Source organism: Anomaloglossus baeobatrachus, chromosome 1 (assembly GCF_048569485.1).
Source record: "Anomaloglossus baeobatrachus isolate aAnoBae1 chromosome 1, aAnoBae1.hap1, whole genome shotgun sequence".
In the NCBI taxonomy this organism is placed as follows: Eukaryota; Metazoa; Chordata; class Amphibia; order Anura; family Aromobatidae; genus Anomaloglossus; species Anomaloglossus baeobatrachus.
The window spans coordinates 855,024,769-855,047,173 of record NC_134353.1 but is presented as its reverse complement, the minus strand read 5'-3'; the positions used below and the strand labels follow the sequence as shown (position 1 = coordinate 855,047,173).

Sequence of the window (22,405 nt, the reverse complement as noted above, 5' to 3'; positions counted from 1 at the left end):
ACACAAAGTGTACATTAAAAGCAATTAAAATGTGCAGGAATAGCACAGGTACAAACACGTTCCCCCTGTGTACAGATGGAAAAGGTATTACCACACATGAAAGAATACAAGGTAACATACACAATTTTCAAAAATAGTGGTTATCTATACCTCCAAGGTTTCTCAATAGGGTTAATCTAACCCACAGGGCTTATGACATGATGGTGGCAGAAGACACATACCCCAAAAATCACATGCGATCTAATATCAGACCACGGGCACATGAGTGTGCATGAATGATATGTCCCTAATTATTCAGCTACACAGTGTCACTGGTAAGTCATCATATAACAAGCAAAAGGACAATATCAACTCTCACACCAGCAACAATCTGAGGTATGAAAGCCCAACAGAATCTGACAATAGGTCCTTGTAAGGGTTTGAACAGAAAGGTGCCCTGCAAGGGTCATATATGTCAGTCTCACCACCTAGTCAGTGAAATGGAGGAGGGGAGAGGAGAGAAGGGGGGGGTGTTATGCCATAGTAGTATAATACCCAAGTATGGAGCATAGATCGGAGGTCATGGTGATGTAGTGGGTGGGCAGACCCCTACAAAGAAAACCTAGTCATCCGGAAATGTTAATGTTGTTTTAATAAAAGTGTTTTACTGATATTGTATTGTGTTAGGGCACCCCCTAGTGGCCGGGTGGGACGGCTGTCGCCACAGGGAATGAGGAGGAGCCGGCAGAAACCAGGGGAAGATAAAAAGTGTGTGTGTGGTAGAAAAGGGGCAGTTGGGTCCGGGAGGAGTGAGTGAACAACAAGGGGGCAGAGTGTGGGAGCTGAATTGATAGGGGACGCCGGAGAAGACAGGAGGAGACGAAACCTCAGCAAGTGAAGCAGCCGGTGTGGGTCCGGCCTGTGGGTAGCTGTTAGTGGGAGCCCGGCGAAGTGGAGTAACCGGTCACATCCCCACTGGAGGGTGCGTCAGGGCAGGTGGTCCCCCAGCTCAAGCAAGTGTACCCGGTATCCATAACTGCACTGTTTTTGGGAGAAGTGTGAAAATAAAACATGTCGTTTATTTGCATTGAACCCTGCCTGGAGCGTGTTTATGCGCCGGATGATCGTTGCACCACCACACTCTGCCCCACCGAGTCATCTCCCGACCTTGAAGTAGTGATGGGGACAGGGGAGAGCCTTGAACCTACAAAGGCCACGACTACAAGGCCGGAGGCCCCCCTGTCGCCTCATTACATGTGGCGTAGGTCGGCAGGATGCGAATTCCCTGCCAGGGACCCAAGAAGCCGGAGATCAAGTGGTGCCTAGGGCACAGGATCCGGACTATGAGAGAAGATTTCCAGTCCCCTGGTGGGAAGAAGATACAGTGCCTGCAGCGTTGGACCGGGCACAAGATGGCGGCAAGATGGCCGTCGTCGGTGAAGACGAAGAAAGGGCGCGAAAAGTTGGCGCCAAAAGAAGAGCCTGGGGCTGGCCGGTGCCGAAAAAGAAGTTCGGAGTACTCCGCCCAAAGAGGGGAGGTGCCAGTCCCAGGGCACGCAGAAGAACATGTACAGTGGGCGGTGTTTTGAAGGAAAAGAAGAACCGCCGCGGAGGGGTCGATATGATGTGGGAGACTGGGGGTGGAGTCTGCTCAAGAGCGGGAAAAATAAGCCCGCCTCCACTTCCTTCTCCACTGACCCCGCCGCCATTACTAGAGACGCCGCAAGCTCACGAGATGGAGACCTCCGGACAACAGCAGGAAATAGTGACCGCTATGGCCCTCACTAACCTGGGCCGAGGGCGTCCCAAACATGCTGCAGCTACAGAAGTGTCCCCTCTCGATATCCCGGCCGCGTCAGGAGGATCAGAACGTCCGGCTAAGGTGACCTGGCTAACCACCTGGGACGCTGCGACGGGAGGCACTACTACCGAAGTACGGGCGACCTACGCCACCCAGTTACCAGTGGGGAATCGGCCCCTGGGGATCTCCTATCCCGTCCTGGAGACACCCCTGCCCGTCGCCGCGGCCGCAGCACCATCCGTCCCCGTGCAGGCTCCGGCAGAAGAAATCGCCCGGAAGCTGGAACAAGACCACTGGGGTTTTTTCTGGGACCCCGTCCAGCCGTCTACCATACCTCACTCAAGGGCTCAGTCTCCAGTACCAGACCCCGTCCGGGAGCGGCTGCTCGCAGAGACCATCGCCCGGGAGATGATGGCCGGTCCCCGAGGCGAAGAGCTGGCGCTACAGTTCACCACTGGTATAGTGGTGAAGTTTAACCAACAAGAGGGCTACGGCTTTATCCGGGAAGAGACAACCGGAGACGACTACTTTTACAACCGGGTACATCTGGATGTGGAAGGTTTGCCACAGCGCCTGCACACCCTCTATCCGGGTGAAAAAGTCCAGTTCCTACCTGAGGCGGGAAGCCGCGGCCTCTTCGCGGTCGGCGTGACCAGAATGCCGACCCCACGAGAAGCCGCTCAATGGCAACAGGAGATAGAGTGGGAGGAACATCAAAGCCGGCGGCGGACCCAGTCAAGACCGATGCTGGCTGAAGCCTCTCACCCCCGACGTACCTTAGCGGTGGCTCCGGAGATGATGCCCGGACCGACTCCTGGCCCGGAAAGAGAGACCCCGGCGGTGCTGGCGGTCAACCAGAGCATAACCAACCACCCGGTGATTGTTCTGGACGTGCCTCAGCAACCCCGAGGGGCGACCCCATCACCACCGCCGGGGAATGAAGAGATCACGACATCCGAGGCCGCTGTCGCTCCTGAATCTTTTCGAAGGTTACGTCGACAGCCCGGGCAGTCGTTGTCCGACTACATCCAGGCACAGAGGGTCGAATGGAAGCGGGCCTGGCCTCCGGCGTAAAGCACCCTGATCGGCTCGTACGAAGACCGGTGATGTTGTTTGACCGGCAGAAGTTGTGTTGATTCCGGAGAGAGCCTGCTTGCTGGACTGAGCCAGGGGCTCCTCCGCGTTGCCGAAAGGAAGAAGTTTTGTTTCAGTGTTGTGGTCCTCTTGTTCAAACGACCAAGACCGGGAGTGCCACGTTGGCCTCCGGGCACACCAAAGACCGGGAGCGCTGCTAAGCCTCCGGGCACACCAAAGACCGGGAGCGCTGCTAAGCCTCCGGGCGCTGGACTGGGGTCTTTTATTCGAGTACCCTATTACGGACAGGTGCACAGTTTGTTGTAACATGTTTGTCTAGTTTTATAACTGATTTTTTTTTAGAAAGGGCCTTGCCGGGAGGCTCGGGTTTTAAGAGGGGAGGTGTGTAGTGGGTGGGCAGACCCCTACAAAGAAAACCTAGTCATCCGGAAATGTTAATGTTGTTTTAATAAAAGTGTTTTACTGATATTGTATTGTGTTAGGGCACCCCCTAGTGGCCGGGTGGGACGGCTGTCGCCACAGGGAATGAGGAGGAGCCGGCAGAAACCAGGGGAAGATAAAAAGTGTGTGTGTGGTAGAAAAGGGGCAGTTGGGTCCGGGAGGAGTGAGTGAACAACAAGGGGGCAGAGTGTGGGAGCTGAATTGATAGGGGACGCCGGAGAAGACAGGAGGAGACGAAACCTCAGCAAGTGAAGCAGCCGGTGTGGGTCCGGCCTGTGGGTAGCTGTTAGTGGGAGCCCGGCGAAGTGGAGTAACCGGTCACATCCCCACTGGAGGGTGCGTCAGGGCAGGTGGTCCCCCAGCTCAAGCAAGTGTACCCGGTATCCATAACTGCACTGTTTTTGGGAGAAGAAGTGTGAAAATAAAACATGTCGTTTATTTGCATTGAACCCTGCCTGGAGCGTGTTTATGCGCCGGATGATCGTTGCACCACCACACTCTGCCCCACCGAGTCATCTCCCGACCTTGAAGTAGTGATGGGGACAGGGGAGAGCCTTGAACCTTCAAAGGCCACGACTACAAGGCCGGAGGCCCCCCTGTCGCCTCATTACAGTGATACCAGGGGGAACGTGGCAGGCCCCTGGTATCACCATGACCTCCGATCTATGGATCTATGCTCCATACTTGGGTATTATACTACTATGGCATAACACCCCCCCCTTCTCTCCTCTCCCCTCCTCCATTTCACTGACTAGGTGGTGAAACTGACATATATGACCCTTGCAGGGCACCTTTCTGTTCAAACCCTTACAAGGACCTATTGTCAGATTCTGTTGGGCTTTCATACCTCAGATTGTTGCTGGTGTGAGAGTTGATATTGTCCTTTTGCTTGTTATATGATGACTTACCAGTGACACTGTGTAGCTGAATTATTAGGGACATATCATTCATGCACACTCATGTGCCCGTGGTCTGATATTATATTGCATGTGATTTTTGGGGTATGTGTCTTTTGCCACCATCATGTCATAAGCCCTGTGGGTTAGATTAACCCTATTGAGAAACCTTGGAGGTATAGATAACCACTATTTTTGAAAATTGTGTATGTTACCTTGTATTCTTTCATGTGTGGTAATACCTTTTCCATCTGTACACAGGGGGAACGTGTTTGTACCTGTGCTATTCCTGCACATTTTAATTGCTTTTAATGTACACGTGTGTGTGTGTGTGTGTGTGTGTGTGTCTTTTTTTGGACCTAATAAAAATTGTAATTTATGTGAATTATACGGGCTATTGTCATTGTTTACTATTATAACTGGGTTGCGCGTCCATTATGCAAAAGAGAGTGGGACAACACGGAGGCCAGAGATCGACCTTCTAATGAAGGGGCACCAAGCAGAAGGGTCCAGAGAACAGGACTTGAACAAAAAGGCACAAAGCCTTAAAGGTAATGAATCAGGATGGACTGGTACATGAATGAACTCTACTTTCCCAGGCGACGTTTCCCCAAGTGTCTGCAAGCATAAGTTGCTTTTCTGACACTACTGACAAACCCCATAACCCGCTCTCCTCTATGAGGAGAAGAGAAGTAGATATGGAAATATCTGGTAACACAAGGCTCTACTCCCGCCATAGTGATCAGAATCACTGTACCCCCTTCCTGTACGAGGATAGATGTGGAGCCGCAAAGAGGGAAAGTGAATGAATTGGACCGTTGAGCTGGGTTGGGTTGTGCAGAGACTCACAGGACCAGTAAGTTCAGGAACTACCCAGAGGAAGCGAGAACTGTGTCTGAGAACGCTCTGTAAAATTAGAACATGCTGGAAGTTTCTTTCCACTATCTCATGTGTAAAGTTGAGACTGAAAGTCTGTAAGTAAACGGTTATCTGTTAAAATGAGCTGGTGGTCTCCTTGTCAGTTTGTATAGTCATCCAATCCTGGCCAGCCGAAACCAATGGAAACATATGGCTTACACAGGCGTATAGCCGACATGACAAGTCCACACACCCTGCCAGAACCAAGACATCCATGCAATGTGCTGGGCGTCCAGACTCAATCCCTCCACCACGACTACCGCCCCACGGTAGTAGGGGGCCCCATACACAATATATAGCCAATTGCCAAACCATTGATCATCCAGATGATAGTCATCTCTCCTGACTCCTCCATACACAGTAGTGCTCGCTCAACTGAGTGCACCTGTGTTCTCTACTAGAAAGCTGCTGACAGACCGCTCTAATGACGGCTTACCTTAAGGGGGAAAAAAAAAGTGTTAACTTGGACATGTCAGATCCTTATCTCCCTTTATATCTGTAGGGATAGAGTTGGGAGGCACCCAATGTACATGGGACTGTCAGCTGAGCCTGAGATATCGACAGGTTTGGGAGCGGTTTTTCTAATGTTTACAGTGGCCTTTAGCCTTTTCAAGTGGCTTAACAACTAAAGGACTGGTGAGTAAAATTAAAAATGCACAAGCCTTCTCCCTTCTTATGGCCAGACACCACCAAATTTGGCAGATTGCACAGCTTTTATCTAATGTTTATGAGAGCTATTAAACCACCAAGCTGTTCTCTTGCTGGCTCTGACAAAGCCAATTGAAACAAAAGCCAATGAAGATCCAATTTTCCAGTATGTGTTCTACCCTTTTTAGTAAAGTGCTCCCACATGAAAAGTGCTATTAGTTAAAGGTAATCTGTCAGTAGGATCAAGCCTCCTAAGGCTAGGTTCACATTTCCATTGCTTGACGCATGTGACTGATGCGTTGTACAACGGGTGCCAAGAATTGAAATTCATTGTCACAAGAAAGCGGATTCCGTTGTAAAACGAGTAATCGTTCACAATAGCTGGCCGCCGGCTTTTGAGCGCGATCAGCCGTTCTCCAGCGGCCGGCTTCTGTGAACGATCAGCTGATCTCCTGGCCCCCGGCTTTTGAGAGCGACTGATCGCTCTCAAAAACCGTTGGACGGGAGATCAGCTGATCGCTCACAGAAAGCGGCTACTGGGCGATCAGCTGATCGTTCGGCTGCCAAGAGAGAGCATGCGCATCGAAATCAAAAACGTTACAAGCTGCGTTCCTGCCGCCCGACGATCAGTCGTTCCATGACTGATCAGTCGGGCGGCGGATGCAGTGCAAGGGCATCAGTCACAATCCGCCGCTCATACAAGTCTATGGGAAACAACGGAATCCGCCAAACGGATTGTGTTGTTTATCAGAGCGGCGGATTGTGACTGATAATAAACAACGGAAATGTGAACCTAGCCTAAGCCGAACACATGGGCATGTAGATCATAGAAAGCTAAAGAAAATGATCCCTTGATATCTGTCATATGAGGTCTTATTCCAGAGAATTCAACATTTTTCTTATATGTAAATGAGCTGTTAAGATCTATGGGCTGGACACTGATCTCCCTGAAAATCTGCCTAAATGAAAGGGAGGAGTTACCAGTGTGAGACATGTAATGACTGACAGTCAGCGCTCATAGTCACACACAGCTCTGCAGTGAAATCAGAACTAACACAGTAACAAGTGAACTTTGTCTCATTATAAACCATTTTACATCAGCACTTGCTCTGTCATAGAGCCATTAGCTTTGCTGTAGAGCTGTATTTGATTGTAACCAACAGTATGGCAGGGCTTAACCTTGTCTCATTACAAACACAATTGCAGTTGTCCTCTCACACCTCTGTCAGCTCTGCTGTATTGCCCTCCCCCACACTGACTGCCTGTTAGATGGAAGGTGAAGCGCTATGACAGGATGGCAGCTGCATATGTGTTTGTAATGAGACAAAGTTCACCCCTGCTGTACTGTGTTAGTTTTACCTCACTGCAGAGCTCGTGTGTGATTTTGAGAACAGATGGTCAGTCATTACATATCACAATGATGACACACAAACTTATCTATTAAAATAAGCCCTGGAGGCAGATTCTCACGGAGATCAGTGTCCGGCCCATAGATCTTAACATCTAATTTACATATTAAATAAACTATGGATTTCTCTGGAATAAGGCATCGGATCACACATATGAGGGTATCATTTTACTTAGCTTCCTATGACCTACATGTGCCTTAGATGGCTAAGGAGGGTAGGTCCTACTGACGACTGCCCTTTAATATGGTACTCAAACACTCCGTAAAAGTGTGTCGCCCAGAGTTATGGAGTACTCTGTCCCGGGCGGTGTATAATTGGGGAATGTCACTTTGGTGGCCGTTGCACGGTCCCGTGCCCTGGGTGCTTTTTGAAAAGGGGAATATTTACAGAGAATTGTCGAATAAAGATTAAACACGTGACGCCACTTGCAGTTTGCGGCTATGAAGATGGAGCCGCCGCTGCACAGTTTTCACTACTGGGGTTGGTTTTTGCGGAGGGCCTAACATCCAGGCTGCCACTAACAGGGCCAGGCCCCAGAGGATAGATGAGGTAGACGGGTGTTGAAAGATGGTAGGCCACAACGGGAGTTTCAGTGTAAGTGGTTCATTTTACTCACTGCAAGCTGGTAGCTGGTTACCCGAGGCTGGCTGGTCTTAACCGCAGGTCCCCTTTGTTCCAGTGCCAGTCTAGTGACCTGGTGGCTTCTTTCCCCTGCAGCGGTCTTTGGTTGGTGGGTCCCTGTGGAGTAGAGTAGCTGGGGGTCCCCTCCTGGTTGTCTTCTTCAGCAGTCCGTATGAAGTTAGCGTCAACCCTGTGGGGTTAGAGTCTCTGGTCCTGTCCCCGGTTCTCCCTTTGCTACTGAGTCCCGAACTTCAAGGTCAGTGAGGTCCTTGATGGTCCTCTCACTGTGCAGATTTTATCAGGTCTGCCTGGAGCTTTTGCCTGACCTAGGATTCTGTACCCAGTTGGTGGGGATGCAGTACCTTGTAGCTCCGTGATGGCTTCAGGGGCGCTACAAAAGCATATATTGTATATCCTCCACACTGAATATGGCACACTTGAATATGAAGAATCACAATTTTCATATAAAATAATCAGATTTAGCTGACAACACTGTAAAATAAACATTTATGATTTTATGCAATGACATTTATCACCCTTACTAGAAAACTTCCAATTCCCTGGCTTTAGATTTAATAGTTCTGATACATACAGCCCACTCCATCAAGCAAGCACAAATATACAATATATTTCGACTAATCATCATGATGGAACAAAAAAAAAAAAAAAATCTGTTGCTAACTTGTTGCCTTGCAAATTACTGAGCAGACCGCTGAATGTTGGAGTCATTTCTTACTGTGGGGGTGTATGGCATTCACACCACAGACTGCGGATTACAGAAGTTTTGCTGTTACTTGAAACATATTTACCAGGCAAAGGACACTCAAACTGAAGGAGCCAGGTCGTAAAGAGTTAAGAGACACTTTGAAAACTTTTATTTCTTCCTGTGGCTTTGTCCTATCATGTATGTTTGCATGCGTCATCATGGGTTTGTGAGTTTAAGGCGGAGGAAGCACATTACGTAGCCCTCTGTGCTCCTGCATGGACAAAAGACATATGGCATAAAGCCACAGAGGAGACTACACTGCCGGCTCTCCAGGACATCCAGAACTATGGAGAAGTAAGGAAGAAAAGGAAACAAAAAGGTCTCAGAATGGAAATGGAAGTCCTGCTGGCTCTGATCCTCCTGTCCGTGACTGCCCACAGCATAACCAGTAAGTAGATAAATGTATATCTGTATATAAGGTCTGATCCTTCCCTATATCACCCTCACACAAGTCCTGACTGATAGCAGTAAGCATAGGAGTGTAATAAGGTTGCACAATCATAAAACAAGAAAATCTGGTTTTACTGAAGAATGTAGTAATCAAATGCAATTTATCCCCGATGTAGACCGCACCAGAAGAAAAACTTTATATGTGAATAGAAGCAGATTACAGTCCTAAAAAGATATTGTGTATTTAGAATCAAAGTCCCACTTGTACCCAGAATGATACATTCTAGTGCTCATTCCCAGACCACCGATCTTCTAGTGCTCATTCCCAGACCACCGATCTTCTAGTGCTCATTCCCAGACCACCGATCTTCTAGTGCTCATTCCCAGACCACTGATCTTCTAGTGCTCATTCCCAGACCACCGATCTTCCAGTGATCATTCCCAGACCACCGGTCTTCTAGAACTCATTCCCAGACCACCGATCTTCTAGTGATCATTCCCAGACCACCGATCTTCTAGTGATCATTCCGAGACCACCGGTCTTCTAGTGATCATTCCCAGAACACCGATCTTCTAGTAATCATTTCCAGACCACCGGTCTTCTAGTGCTCATTCCCAGACCACTGATCTTCTAGTGCTCATTCCCAGACCACAGATCTTCTAGTGATCATTCCCAGACCACAGATCTTCTACTGATCATTTCCAGACCACAGGTCTTCTACTAATCATTCCTAGACCACAGATCTTTTAGTGATCATTCCCAGATCACAGATCGTCTGACAGAATATTGCCAAGATAGAAAATGGTGTAATTGTGGTAGCTGAATACCTATAGGATGCCTATGGCTAATAGGAGAGTGAGGGGATCTGGGCTCCTATACGTGCGAGACTGTCAATCAGAAATGGGGGGTAGGGGAAAGGGGGATGGGAGTTGTTATGTCTTGGTATAAATGACTGATTACACTTTGCAATATATACATTTTTGTAAATGTCAAAAACATAATAAAAATTTATCTGATTAAAAAATACATCAATAATTGGCCAAACTGAATTGTAAAGCGCTGCAGAATATTTTGACGCTATAGCAATAAAGATTATTATTATTAATAATAAACTGAAAATAAAATGATGTATGTTTTAATCTTTAGGGAATGATTCGGGCGTGGAGAAAAACGAAGTTCATACTGTGAACCCAAAGACTTTTAGATTACACAAACACAAGTATCAGAAGATTGATGCCTTCATAGAGGACACCTCAACTCATGGATCTTTGGAGCCTTCATCAGGACAAAAAGCCTCCCAGCCTTCATCAAGACGTAGAACCTACCAGTCTTCATCAAGACGTAGAGCCTCCCAGCCTATTTCACAACATAGAACCCCACAGCATTCTTTAGGACTTGGAACGTCAAAACCTTCCTCAGGACCAAGAGTCTCAGAAACCTCATCAGTTCACCATGACATCTTAAAGCAGTCAGCATCAAGTTCTTTTCACAACAGTGAGCTAAAAGACTTCTATTTTACAGCCCACAACTCTACCTTGTCGTACCTTAAAAGTTCAATCAGTACCAAACTAATTCCAGCCATATACATCTTAGTGACTCTCATTGGGATACCTTCTAATGCCATAATCCTAATGATGCTTTTCACTAGAGCCAGAACAGTCTGCACAGCCATATTCTACACCAACCTTGCCATTTCTGATTTACTTTTCTGCCTCATGCTACCGTTTAAAGCTGTGTACCATCTGAAAGGCAACAACTGGATATTTGGAGAAGCCATGTGTCACATCATGACAATTTTCTTTTATGGAAACATGTATTGCTCAATCCTCCTCCTCATGTGTATCAGTATCAGCCGCTACATTGCTATAGTCCATCCTTTCATATACAGGAGTTTACCAAAGCGGACCTGCGCCGTCCTCCTATGTGCCTTTGTGTGGATCATGGGCTTCATGTTCATGATCCCATTCTTCATAAACCAACAAATGTACAGTTTAGAGGAGCCGTCCCGAGTGACCTGCGGTGACTTCTATGAGACCTCCGCTGACGCTTTCCAGTTCTTCTACTTCATCTCGCTGGCCGTGTTCGGATATCTCATTCCATTTTCGGTGATCACAATTTGCTATGTTTCAATTATAAAAACCTTGGGGACACGTAACCAGAAAAGGTATCAGTACCTAAAAATCACCATCCTGATTCTGATTATATTTGCCCTGTGCTTCACTCCGAGTAACATCATCCTTATCATACACCAAGTCCGATACCATTACACCAAAATGGAGGACATGTATGCAAGTTATCTCATCGCATTATGTTTCAGCAGTTTGAACAGTTGTCTGGATCCGTTCCTTTATTTCCTTATGTCTGAAATAACAAAATCTTCCAACAAATATGCTAAAATTATTAAAGTGCAGAAAGAACCACACATGACGCTGCTCGCCTCCTAACCGCGGTCAGCCGGATCGCATCTCGTAACCTTTATTATTATTGTGCCACCTGCTGGTCAGTTGTGGAACTCATGAAAATAAAAGTGGAATATTGAAATTGAAGAAGAAAATTCAGGCTCAAGGCTCCGTTGCACTTTAAAAAGTATCAGCCATTGGACATCAAAGTAGTGACTGTTGGATTATGTGGCGTGCCGGAATATTATCTATTAGATGAACAAAAGTATGGGCACACACGTCTTAATGGCTTAATTCAGGGTTTTTTTATTCAGTCCCATTACCATCAGTGTATAACATCTGGCCCCTCGCCATGTTGTCTGCCTTTCCTAACATTTGTGACCGAATGGCTATTTCTAAAGCGTTCACCGTAATCAGCACAGTCCTACAATAGGAGCCACCGGTGTAACAAGTCCGTTTATGAGATTTCTTCCCTCCTAAATATTTCACCATAAATTGAGTAGTGGAAAGACCCACAGCGACCAAGCCGCAAAGTGGAGGAGCGGGGTCATCGAGTGCTAAGGTGCAAAGTGTATAAAAGTCACCAACACTCTGCAGAGTCCCAACCTCAACTGCCATTAATATCGGCACAAGAACTGCAAGCTGGGAGCCTCAGGACATTGGATTATATAGCCAAACTGCTGCGTGCCAGCCTTACATCACCAAGCACAATGACAAGTATCCGATGGATTGGTGTAAAAAACGCCACTGGACTAAGAAACATCGGAAACCTGTACCTTGTAGTGTCAAATTACAATTCTCTCTGGCATCTGATGGACGAATCTGGGCTTGGTGAAATCCGGGATAATCTCACCTGTCTCACTACATTGTGCTAGCTGTAAAGCTTGGTGAAGAAGGGATATTACTATAGGAATGTTTTTCAGATATTGGCCTAGGACCCATAAGAAATCGAAACCTTAAAGCTATGACCAGAAGAGTTGGCCATGGCACAAGCGCAAAGCCATGATCTGGACGTATCCTAACGTTTCAGCATACCAATATATTTTGAGCAATTGGGACATCTGACTTTGTGGAAACAGTTTGGGGACGGTACTCTTCTGTTGTAGCATGACTATGCCTCCGTGCAAAAAGTAGGGTCCATGAATGCCTTCTAAGCTGTGAAAGGGAGGGGCCACTGCCATATTAATGCCTATGACTTTAGAAATGGGATGTGATTAAAAACACCAGTGGGTGTAAGGTGTAGCTGTCCTAAAACATGTGTCATAGCAGGGGTCCCCAACCCGTGGCTTGGGAGGCTCATGCAGCTCACGGGCCCGTGATGCATGGCTTGCGGCTGTCTTCCAGCTTGGTGCATAAGCGCCAGGTCCTGCAAACCGCTATGAAGAACAGGTCTCCAGATGGTGACTTTTGTTAGTAGCCCCACATAGAAGAACAGATCTGAAAGGGGGTAGGAACCCCGAATATTGGTATACTGCCTTGTGACTTCTATGGAAAAGCTTTGGCTGTCATTATACCGTAATGGGGTCTCTGGTTGTCACTACTATGAAAGGGGAGGGAGGTAGATGTGGCGCGGGACCCTCTTTTATAGTTTAATGTGGTCCTCATTGTCAGAAAGGTTGGGGACCTCTGCCTTATAGTGTAGCTCATACACTGTCAAAATAAACAGTGTTTTCAGTGCATTTTGCACAAGAACTTTGCCATTATATCGCTGAAGCTGTATATATGGCCAGCTTATTTTATTCCTGCTGCTCCACTGTATATTCTGTTTTATGGCTCCATTGATATGGGTTATTTTACTGACTAGCCCTGTGAGCAATGACCCTTTGGAAAAGACCATAAATAAACATATTGGGCTTATAAGAAAAAAGTATAATAGATTTTTAAGGAAAAAAGTGGAATATTTAGGGGACAGCAGAGAGTTTAAGAAAAAGCTATTTACACTGAAGACAGATTTGAACCAGGAATTGAGAATTTTGAGAAAATGATTAGTCCTGGAGAAGAAAGAAGTGGGGTTCTCTGATACAATATATTACAAAAGTTGCTTATTTTTATATGTAGTATTGTTTTATGAAATACAAATTAAAATGACCGATATTCTTTATGACTGATGAGACTATGGAACTCTGTGACATAACATACATCATGGTTGATTTATGGAGGAAGTTCTTTTTGTAAAAAAAGAAAAAAAATCTCTTATCACAGGTAACTTTACAGCTAACCCTATTTATCCCCGAAATAGGGCAATTAAGGTGGTGTCACACATAGCGACGCAGTAGCGATCACGACCAGCGATCTGACCTTATCAGGATCGCTGCTGCATCGTTACATGGTCGCTGGTGAGCTGTCAAACAGGCAGATCTCACCAGCGACCAGTGACCAGCCCCCAGTGACGCGTGGAAGCGTAACTAAGGTAAATATCGGGTAACCAAGGAAAGCACTTCTCTTGGTTACCCGATATTTACCTTCGTTACTAGCTTCCGCCGCTCTCACGCTGCCAGTGCCGGCTCCCTGTTCCCTGCACTCCTAGCCAGAGTACACATCGGGTTAATTACCCGATGTGTACTCCAGCTACGTATGCAGGGAGCAGGGAGCGTGAGAGTGGCGGACACTAGTAACTAAGGTAAATATCGGGTAACCAAGGAAAGGGCTTCTTGGTTACCTCATGTTTACCGTGGTTACAGCTTACCACAGGCTGCCAGACGCCGGCTCCCTGCTCGCTTCAGTTCGTCGCTCTCTCGCTGTCACACACAGCGATGTGTGCTTCACAGCGGGAGAGTGACGAGCAAAAAAGGAAGCAGGACATTCAGCAACGAGCGGCAACCTCACAGCAGGGGCTAGGTCGTTGTTGGATGTCACACACAGCGACAACGACGGGACATCGCTGCTACGTCACAGAAAATGGTGACTTAGCAGCGACGTCGTTGTCGTCGTCGTCGTCGCTATGTGTGACATCACCTTTAGTGTTTCTTCGGGTTTTTGCAATCCTCTCCATTAGCTAAGCAGGATTATAAGTTTTACTTGTGTTTTTTTGCTTTGGTTATCACTGCATTGCAAAACTATAAAGCTGTTACATTAGCCTCTGAGAACTGGCGAAAACGTCCTGTAATTTTTTTCTTTGCACACTGGGGGCAATGTCAGCCATCGTCCTATTACGATCAAAGGTAAAGACCAGAACAACAATAGCGCTAAAATAAAACTGGAGATATAACGGTATTCTACACAACCCTTCAACCAGACAAAAGGCGTTTGTTACAGCTCAGCTGGCTCCTTCCTCTCCCTGCACAGTGGCCTCTGCACATGTCCACAAGACTTCTATAAAAAAGTCTAGTAGGGCATTCTTTTTTAAAAAAAAATATAAATAAATAAAAAGAAGTTTAAACCTGAAAACCACAAAAAAAAAAAAAATATATATATATTTTCTTATAAATTCTAAATATTAAAAAACAAAAAGGATGTATTTTCTTAAGGTCCTCTTCACACATCCGTGTTTCCGGTACGTGTGACGTCAGTTTTCACACATGCCGGAAACAAGACACACGTAGACACATTAAAACCAATGGGTCTGCGCACACAAGCGTGTTTTCAAAGGAATGTGTGTCCGTGTAGAGCATATGTGTGTCCATGTGCTCCACACATAGACACGTCCGTTTTTCTCCGGTATCATGGATGTCACATGGTCCGCACACTGATGTGCTCCGTGGGACACATACTGGAAGAAACATGTTTCTGTGAAATAAAATTATTTTTTATATTCGCCTTCTCCAGCCCTGCTGTCTCTGCCGCTGCTGTCACTTGCTTCCATTTCCCGCTCATTGTGCTCATCGCGTATTCACTGCAGCGAGGACTAAAAGCAGCAGCAGCGTCGGCGACAGCAGCACCATGGACCGGTAAGTATAGAAATGTATGTTGTCAGTGTGCTATGTGGATGTCACACGTAGAGCACACGCTGAACACGCACATGATTTCAAAGGCAGGAGGAAAGCGGGTTTAAATACCGCACCAAAACCACAGGAGTCCGGAACATATAAGTAAATCCCTTTTATTTTCACAGGTCTACGCGTTTCAGGGACATATCCGTCCCCTTCATCAGGACAATATACAGGGAATAATATATTGATATATTATTGCCTGAATATTGTCTTGATGAAGGGGACGGATATGTCCCTGAAACGCGTAGACCTGTGAAAATAAAAGGGATTTACTTATATGTTCCGGATTCCTGTGGTTTTGGTGTGGTATTTAAACCCGCTTTCCTCCTGCCTTTGAAATCATCTCACCGCTGCGGGACCTCTGCCTTCCACGCTACGTCCATACTTGTTAAGGGGTTGTGACTGGCACAACCTGATAAGGTGAGTGTTTTCCCAACATTCACCCCATACCTGTATACCGGATAAGACCCTATTTGCGCCTATTCTTTCCACAGTTTGCTTCTCTTTCCTCTGAACACACACATGGACACACGCACATAGATACGCACCTATACCACTGTCACAAACCACCGGGGGGTCACTCAGAAATCCCCCGCGCTGGCTACCAGTACGTCACAATCGGGGGGTAACAAGTGGGGGTCACCCCTCCTTTATACCTCCCGACCGACAGACAGAGCACGTGACGCGCTCTCTAGCGCCCCTCTTATAGTCAGGCCAATTATGGAATTGCCCGACAATAAGCAAGGAGGCCGCTATACTACTTATGCCGATTATTGAAGGGTCCCCGGTGAGAGTAGGGTATATATTCCCCCGACCTCCGCGGGCGGAATATATAAAATCTCCCCGGATCTCACTGGCCTCCCCACAATAATCCTTGGCACAATTCGCTGCCACCAACCGATTTACGGTAACTATTAGCCGAACACACAGACGTGGGATTCAAGATCGAGATAACAGAACAGCCCAAGATTAATTATATAATTTAATCAGCCTAAAGCACACTAGAACTACAATATATACAATAGGGAATCTACAGAATATACATATGTCAGAGTACAGTTACAGATAAAGCATGGGTTACAAACAGGCATACACAGTTCCAGCAGTTACCTTGTTGCGTCTGGCCACAGGGGGGCGCTGTAGACCAGGTTTCCAGGAACTCCCTCACAGGTCTTTCCCAACCAGGCCCCCGAGCAGAAGAACGCTGGAAAATGGCCGAAGTAGGGTTATCAACCTGGGCAGATCCAGGTCCCCTCCTACCTTAGTGACCTCACAGGGAAGCACTGCCACTCCCCCTGCATGGATCAGAATTATCCAGAAAAGGGGATTTTGGCCATAACTTTGCCTGGGAGCGTCGTAGACGGACGTCAACGCTCTCATTGTGACAGTTATGAATTTAGCTACAGAACGAGGGGACTCATGACCTGTCTGCCAGTTCCCCATTGGCTGATATCACGCCTGGGGCATTTCCCAATGTCCTGCTCCCATAAAAAGGGTGTGCCAGCATCGTCCTCATGCGGAGACACCATTTTTATGGTTGCCATATTTATCGGAAATATGGCTTGCGAGATATGAACCATTTTTTACTGGAGTCGTTCTGTCTGGCTATTTCCATAGCCTTGCTAACTAGCTAGCAGCCCCCACTACAGGGGGACGGCAGGGAGTCATCCTGTGTCCATTGTCCTCAAGCCACCTAATTTCCATATCACAGGACATGGCCATGGATTTGTTGCTAAACCAGTTGTGTGAAGGGAAGGGGGGGGGGGTGATACCAGGAGAGGGCTTCCTGACATGACTTGAATGTCATGATTTATCGTCATATCTCCGGATTTACCTCACACCTCCCCCCTTTTGAGGGCGCTAGGGGGCAGCACACTCCGGTGTTCCCCCGTGCGCCCGTCCGCGACCTCTCCTTGTCGGGACAGCCCGTCTGCGTTACCGTGGTCACGGCCCCTTTTGTGGCGAATGGTGAAGTTGTATTGCTGGAGCGCAAGGCTCCATCGCAACAATCGCCCATTCGTCCCAGAGACGGTGTGCAACCAGCTGAGGGGATTGTGGTCCGTCTCCACGATGAAGTGGCGCCCGTATAGATAGGGTTGCAGACGCTGCAGGGCCCACACTATGGCCAGGCACTCCTTCTCCATCGTGGAATAGGCAACTTCCCTTGGTAACAGCTTCCTGCTCAGGTACAAGACTGGGTGCTCTTGGCTCGCAGAGTCCACCTGGCTGAGCACCGCACCGAGGCCGAAGTCACTGGCGTCGGTCTGTACTACAAACGGCCGCGTGAAGTCGGCTGCCTGTAGCACGGGCGGGCTGGACAGGGCGTCCTTTAGGGCCCGGAAGGCTGTCTCGCAGTCCATTGTCCAATCGACTGCAGAGGGCAGCTTCTTCTTGGTGAGGTCCGTCAAGGGCTTTGCCAGGCTACTATAGCGTGGAACAAACCTCCTATAGTACCCAGCGGTCCCCAAGAAGGACATCACCTGCTTCTTGGTCCTGGGGGTGGGCCAGGATGCGATGGCTTCCACTTTCTCAGGCTCGGGCTTCAGTGTTCTCCCACCTACCCGGTGACCGAGGTACTGGACCTCGCTCATGGCCAGCTGACACTTTCCCGGCTTGATGGTCAAACCTGCCCGGTGGATCCGCCTGAGCACCTGTGCTAGATGCTCTAGGTGGTCCTCCCAGGTGGGACTGAAGACGGCAATGTCATCCAGGTACGCGGCCGCGTACCCTTCAAGTCCCTTGAGCAGGGTGTTGACCATCCGCTGGAAAGTGGCAGGGGCATTCCTCATCCCGAATGGCATCACCGTGGACTCGTACAGTCCAAATGGGGTAATAAAGGCAGAGCGTTCCCTGGCCTTGCGAGTCAGGGGGATCTGCCAATATCCCCGGCTCAGGTCCATGATGGTCAGGTACTGAGCCCCGGCCAACTGATCGAGCAGGTCATCGATGCGTGGCATTGGGTACGCATCGGCGACCGTGACAGCATTGAGCCCCCTGTAGTCCACGCAGAACCGAGTGGTTCGGTCCTTCTTAGGGACGAGGACTACAGGCGAGGCCCAAGCGCTGTTGGATGCCTGGATCACCCCCAGCTCCAGCATCTCGTCAATCTCCTGGCGCATGTGTTGCTGCACCTCCAGGGAGACCCGATATGCTGAACGCCGGATCGGGGGATGATCCCCAGTGTCCACATGATGGACAGCCAAGTCAGTCCTTCCGGGCTGGTTGGTAAACAACCCCCGGAAGGGGTGTAGGGTGGCCCACAGCTGGGACCGTTGGTCCTCCAAGAGCTGGTGGCCAACCTCCACATCCTCAATGGATCCGCCTGCCCTAACCTGGGCTAGCATATCCAAGAGGGTTTCCGCTTCTCCCTCCTCGGGCAGGTTGCACACGGGGAGCGCACATGCCTCCCGCTCATGATGTGCCTTCATCATGTTCACATGGAAGGGCTTCCGCCTTCCACGGGCGGGGTCCAGGGTGACCAGGTACGTCACAGGGTTGAGCTGCTGGTACACGAGGTATGGGCCTTCCCAGGCTGCCTGAAGCTTGTCCTGTGGTACGGGGACCAGTACCCACACCCTTTGACCCACTTGGTAGGTCCTCTCACAAGCGTTCTGGTCGTACCAACGCTTCTGATCGGCCTGGGCTTGAGCCATATTGTCGTGTACCAGTTGCGTCAAGGCCTGCATTTTGTCCCGGAAGCGCATGACATACTCGATAACCGACACTCCAGGGGTGGCCAAATCCCCTTCCCAAGCCTCTTTCACCAGAGCCAGGGGGCCCCGCACACGTCGCCCGTACAGGAGCTCAAACGGTGAGAATCCTGTTGAGGCCTGTGGAACCTCCCGGTAAGCAAATAACAGGTGTGGGAGATACCGCTCCCAGTCACGCCCATGGGAGTCGACCAACATCTTAAGCATCTGCTTTAAGGTGCCATTGAACCGCTCGCACAGGCCATTAGTCTGTGGATGGTACGGGCTGGCCACCAGATGTCGCACCTGGACTTGCTTACAGAGGGCCTCCATCAGCTGGGACATGAATTGGGTCCCCCGGTCAGTGAGCATTTCCTGGGGAAAACCCACTCGGGAGAAAATCTCCAGCAATGCGGTGGCCACCTTGTCAGCCCGAATGGACGACAAGGCCACTGCTTCTGGGTACCGGGTGGCATAGTCCACTACCGTCAGTATGAAGCGTTTCCCGGAGCTGCTGGGGATGGCCAGCGGGCCGACCAGATCCACAGCCACCCTCCTGAAAGGCTCATCGATGATTGGCAGAGATACCAGTGGGGCTTTGGGGTGTGGCCCCGCCTTCCCCACTCTCTGACAGGTTTCACACGAACGGCAGTAGGCAGCCACATCGGCCCCCATTTTTAGCCAGTAGAAATGCTGGTTTAACCTGGCCTTGGTCTTAGCGATCCCTAGGTGTCCGGCCATCGGAATCTCATGTGCGATCCGCAACAACTCCGTCCGGAACGGATAGGGTACCACCAACTGTCGGTCCCTGGGCCACGCCTCCGGTGAACCCTGCTGGACCGTGGCCCGGTACAGCCGTCCTTGGTCCCAGACCACTCGCTCCGGGTCCGAGTCCGAGGGAGGCTGTGCCGCCTGCTCCTTTAGAGCTTTCAGGCTGTCGTCAGCTTCTAACGCTGCCTGAAACTCCTGACTAGATGTGGCCAGAATCGACGAGACTGTCACATCTTCAGTCAGTACCCCGGGACCTGTGTCCTGGCCTCCACCTGACTCGGCTGCCACTTGGTCAGAAGGGGAAGAGCTATCGGACCTCCGGGAGGCCCCTTGGCTTCCAGCACTCCCACTGCGGGTGACAGCGGCCACAGCCGCTGCGACCGTGGGTCGTGCCTGCTCCTCCTCCGTTCCTGACCAAGTCGCCGGTTCAGGCAGACCTACCTGGCTTCCTGACACCCCGGTTGTGGGGGAACCCTGCACCGAGATCTTACCTGGGAGCACTTCCGCTCCTGGACCGGCCCCAATCTCACCTGCCTGTTCCCCCCCTGCAGCAACAGAACCCCGCTGTGAAATCTCTGGGGACCCCACATTTGCTGTGGTAGCCCCCACCCCACACACTGGTCCTCCCCCTGTAGCACCCTGCTCTCTGCTTATCCCTGCAGAGGGCAGCAGATCCCAGCTCACAGGCTGGTTACTTGTAGAGGCATTGTCACACCTTTCTCTGACCCCCTCCCCTGTCACAGCTGCAGCTGCGTGTGTGTCTATGGTGTCTATGCAAGCAGAAATATCAGAGTTCACTCCCTCCTCCCTTACATCATTCATAGATAACACATTAACATTGTCCAGAGGCACGTCAGCACTGGCTGAAGGTTCAGCCTTTGGGGCGGGGCCAAACTGGGAGGTTATTTGCCCCAAATCTGTCCCAAGTAGCACGTTTGCAGGGATCCGATCAGTTACCCCCACCTCCCTCACCCCTCGCCCTGCGCCCCAGTCCACATAAATGTCAGCAACAGGCAGCGCCGGGTCAATGCCTCCAATCCCGGAGACAGCGAGGGTTTTTCCAGGGATCAAGTCTTGGGGGGACACCATCTCAGGCCGCACCAGAGTCACCTCCGAGGCGCTGTCTCGCAGTCCTATGGTCACAGACTGGCCGACGGTGACAGGTTGGAAGCTGTCCAGGGACCTACCACCACCCCCACCCACACAATACACCTTGGGCGGCCCTTGGGACGGGGACGGAGCCGGGGCCTTGGGACGCTGAGGGCACATGGCCTTGAAGTGTCCAGGTAGGTTGCACTGGTGGCACCGTCTTGGCTCTGCCACGGGCCTGGAGAGGGGAGTTGAGGGGGACACCCCCTGCAGTCTAGGGGCAGGTGGGGCAGTCGCAGAGTTCATCTTACCCCCTCTCCAGGTGCTGCTGGTGGCCGCTCTCCTGGCCTCAGGGGCCCGGTTGTTGGTGTAGTCATCGGCAAGGGCAGCTGTAGCCGTGGACCCCTTTGGCTTCTGGTCTCGGATGAACTGGCGGAGATCCTCAGGGCAGTTCCACAAGAGTTGCTCCGTGATGAACAAGTCCAGGATCTCCGGTCCGGTGGAAAGCTGCAGGCCTTGGGTCCAGTGGTCGGCAGCTCGGGCAAGTGCCCGCCGGTGGTCAGCCCAGGAGTCCTTTGGTCCCTTCTGTAGGCTCCGGAACTTCTTGCGGTAGGACTCTGGAGTGAGGTTGTACTGTTGGATCAGGGCCCGCTTGATGGTGTCGTAGCCCTGATCTGCCTCAGCAGGCAAGTCCCCAAGGACATCCAGGGCCTTACCCCTTAAACGGGGGGTCAGGTATTTGGCCCACTGGTCCTTGTCCAGATGGTGCTGCAAGCAAGTCCGTTCAAAAGCAGTCAAGAAAGAGTCCAAGTCTCCATCCTTCTCCAGCACTGGGAAGTCCTCAACACGGACCTTTGGAAGTTTGGTGTCTCGAAGGTCACATGTGGCTGATGAGGGCCGGAGCTGAGCTAGCTGCAGCTGGTAGTCACGGTCTGCCTGTCGCTCTCGCTCTTCACGCGCTGCCTGCCGCTCTCGCTCCGCAGCCTCACGCTCTGCGTGCCGCTCTGCCCTGCGCTCTGCCAGGAGTTCCTTGTAGCCCTTCTGGTCTCCAGCCTGGAGAAGGGCCATAGCCATTTGAAGAAGGCTATCCGAGCCTCCCAGGCTCGGTGGAATGGCACGTGGTGATCTGCGGCACGCTGCAGAGCTAGGCGATTCACTGTCCCTTTCAGAGCGGAGGGCTGGCATCTGGCTCGTTGAGGAACCTTGGGTGAGCTCCTCCTCATCTTGTCCAGCAGTGCCAGGTTGCGCAATGTCCTCGGCAGAACGGTTTTCTGGCGTCGAGCTCCTGGAGGACTCGTGGGCAACCTCCTCATTGCTGTCCACAGCACCGTCCTCCCTCTCTTCGGCTCCTGCCTTAGCATTGGCCAGTTGCATAGCTCTGCTCCTGGTGCCATCAGCCATTCTTGCAGACTTTTGGTCACTGACACAGAACTGACACCTGATGCCTCCACACACCTTACAGTATCTGCACTCTGACACTCTAGTGTTGAGCTAGTCTGAAGACCCCAGCAGCCACAGCTGCTGCAGGCAGTCTTTAGTGTCTGGGAGTGTGGGTCTCACACT

General features: G+C 50.1%; 2 protein-coding genes across 3 annotated transcripts in view; one reads left to right on the top strand and one right to left on the bottom strand.

Moving 5' to 3' along the window:
* IQGAP2 (IQ motif containing GTPase activating protein 2) overlaps nucleotides 1–22,405 on the bottom strand; it is a 502,441-nt gene that overhangs the window by 142,229 nt on the left and 337,807 nt on the right. The gene's annotated exons all lie outside the window — the stretch shown is intronic.
* Nucleotides 8,775–15,093, top strand: F2RL2 (coagulation factor II thrombin receptor like 2). The gene is made up of 2 exons (XM_075325535.1): nucleotides 8,775–8,962; nucleotides 10,112–15,093. Exons 1-2 carry the CDS (start codon nucleotides 8,902–8,904, stop codon nucleotides 11,407–11,409), a joined length of 1,359 nt encoding a protein of 452 aa, XP_075181650.1. The 5' UTR covers nucleotides 8,775–8,901; the 3' UTR covers nucleotides 11,410–15,093.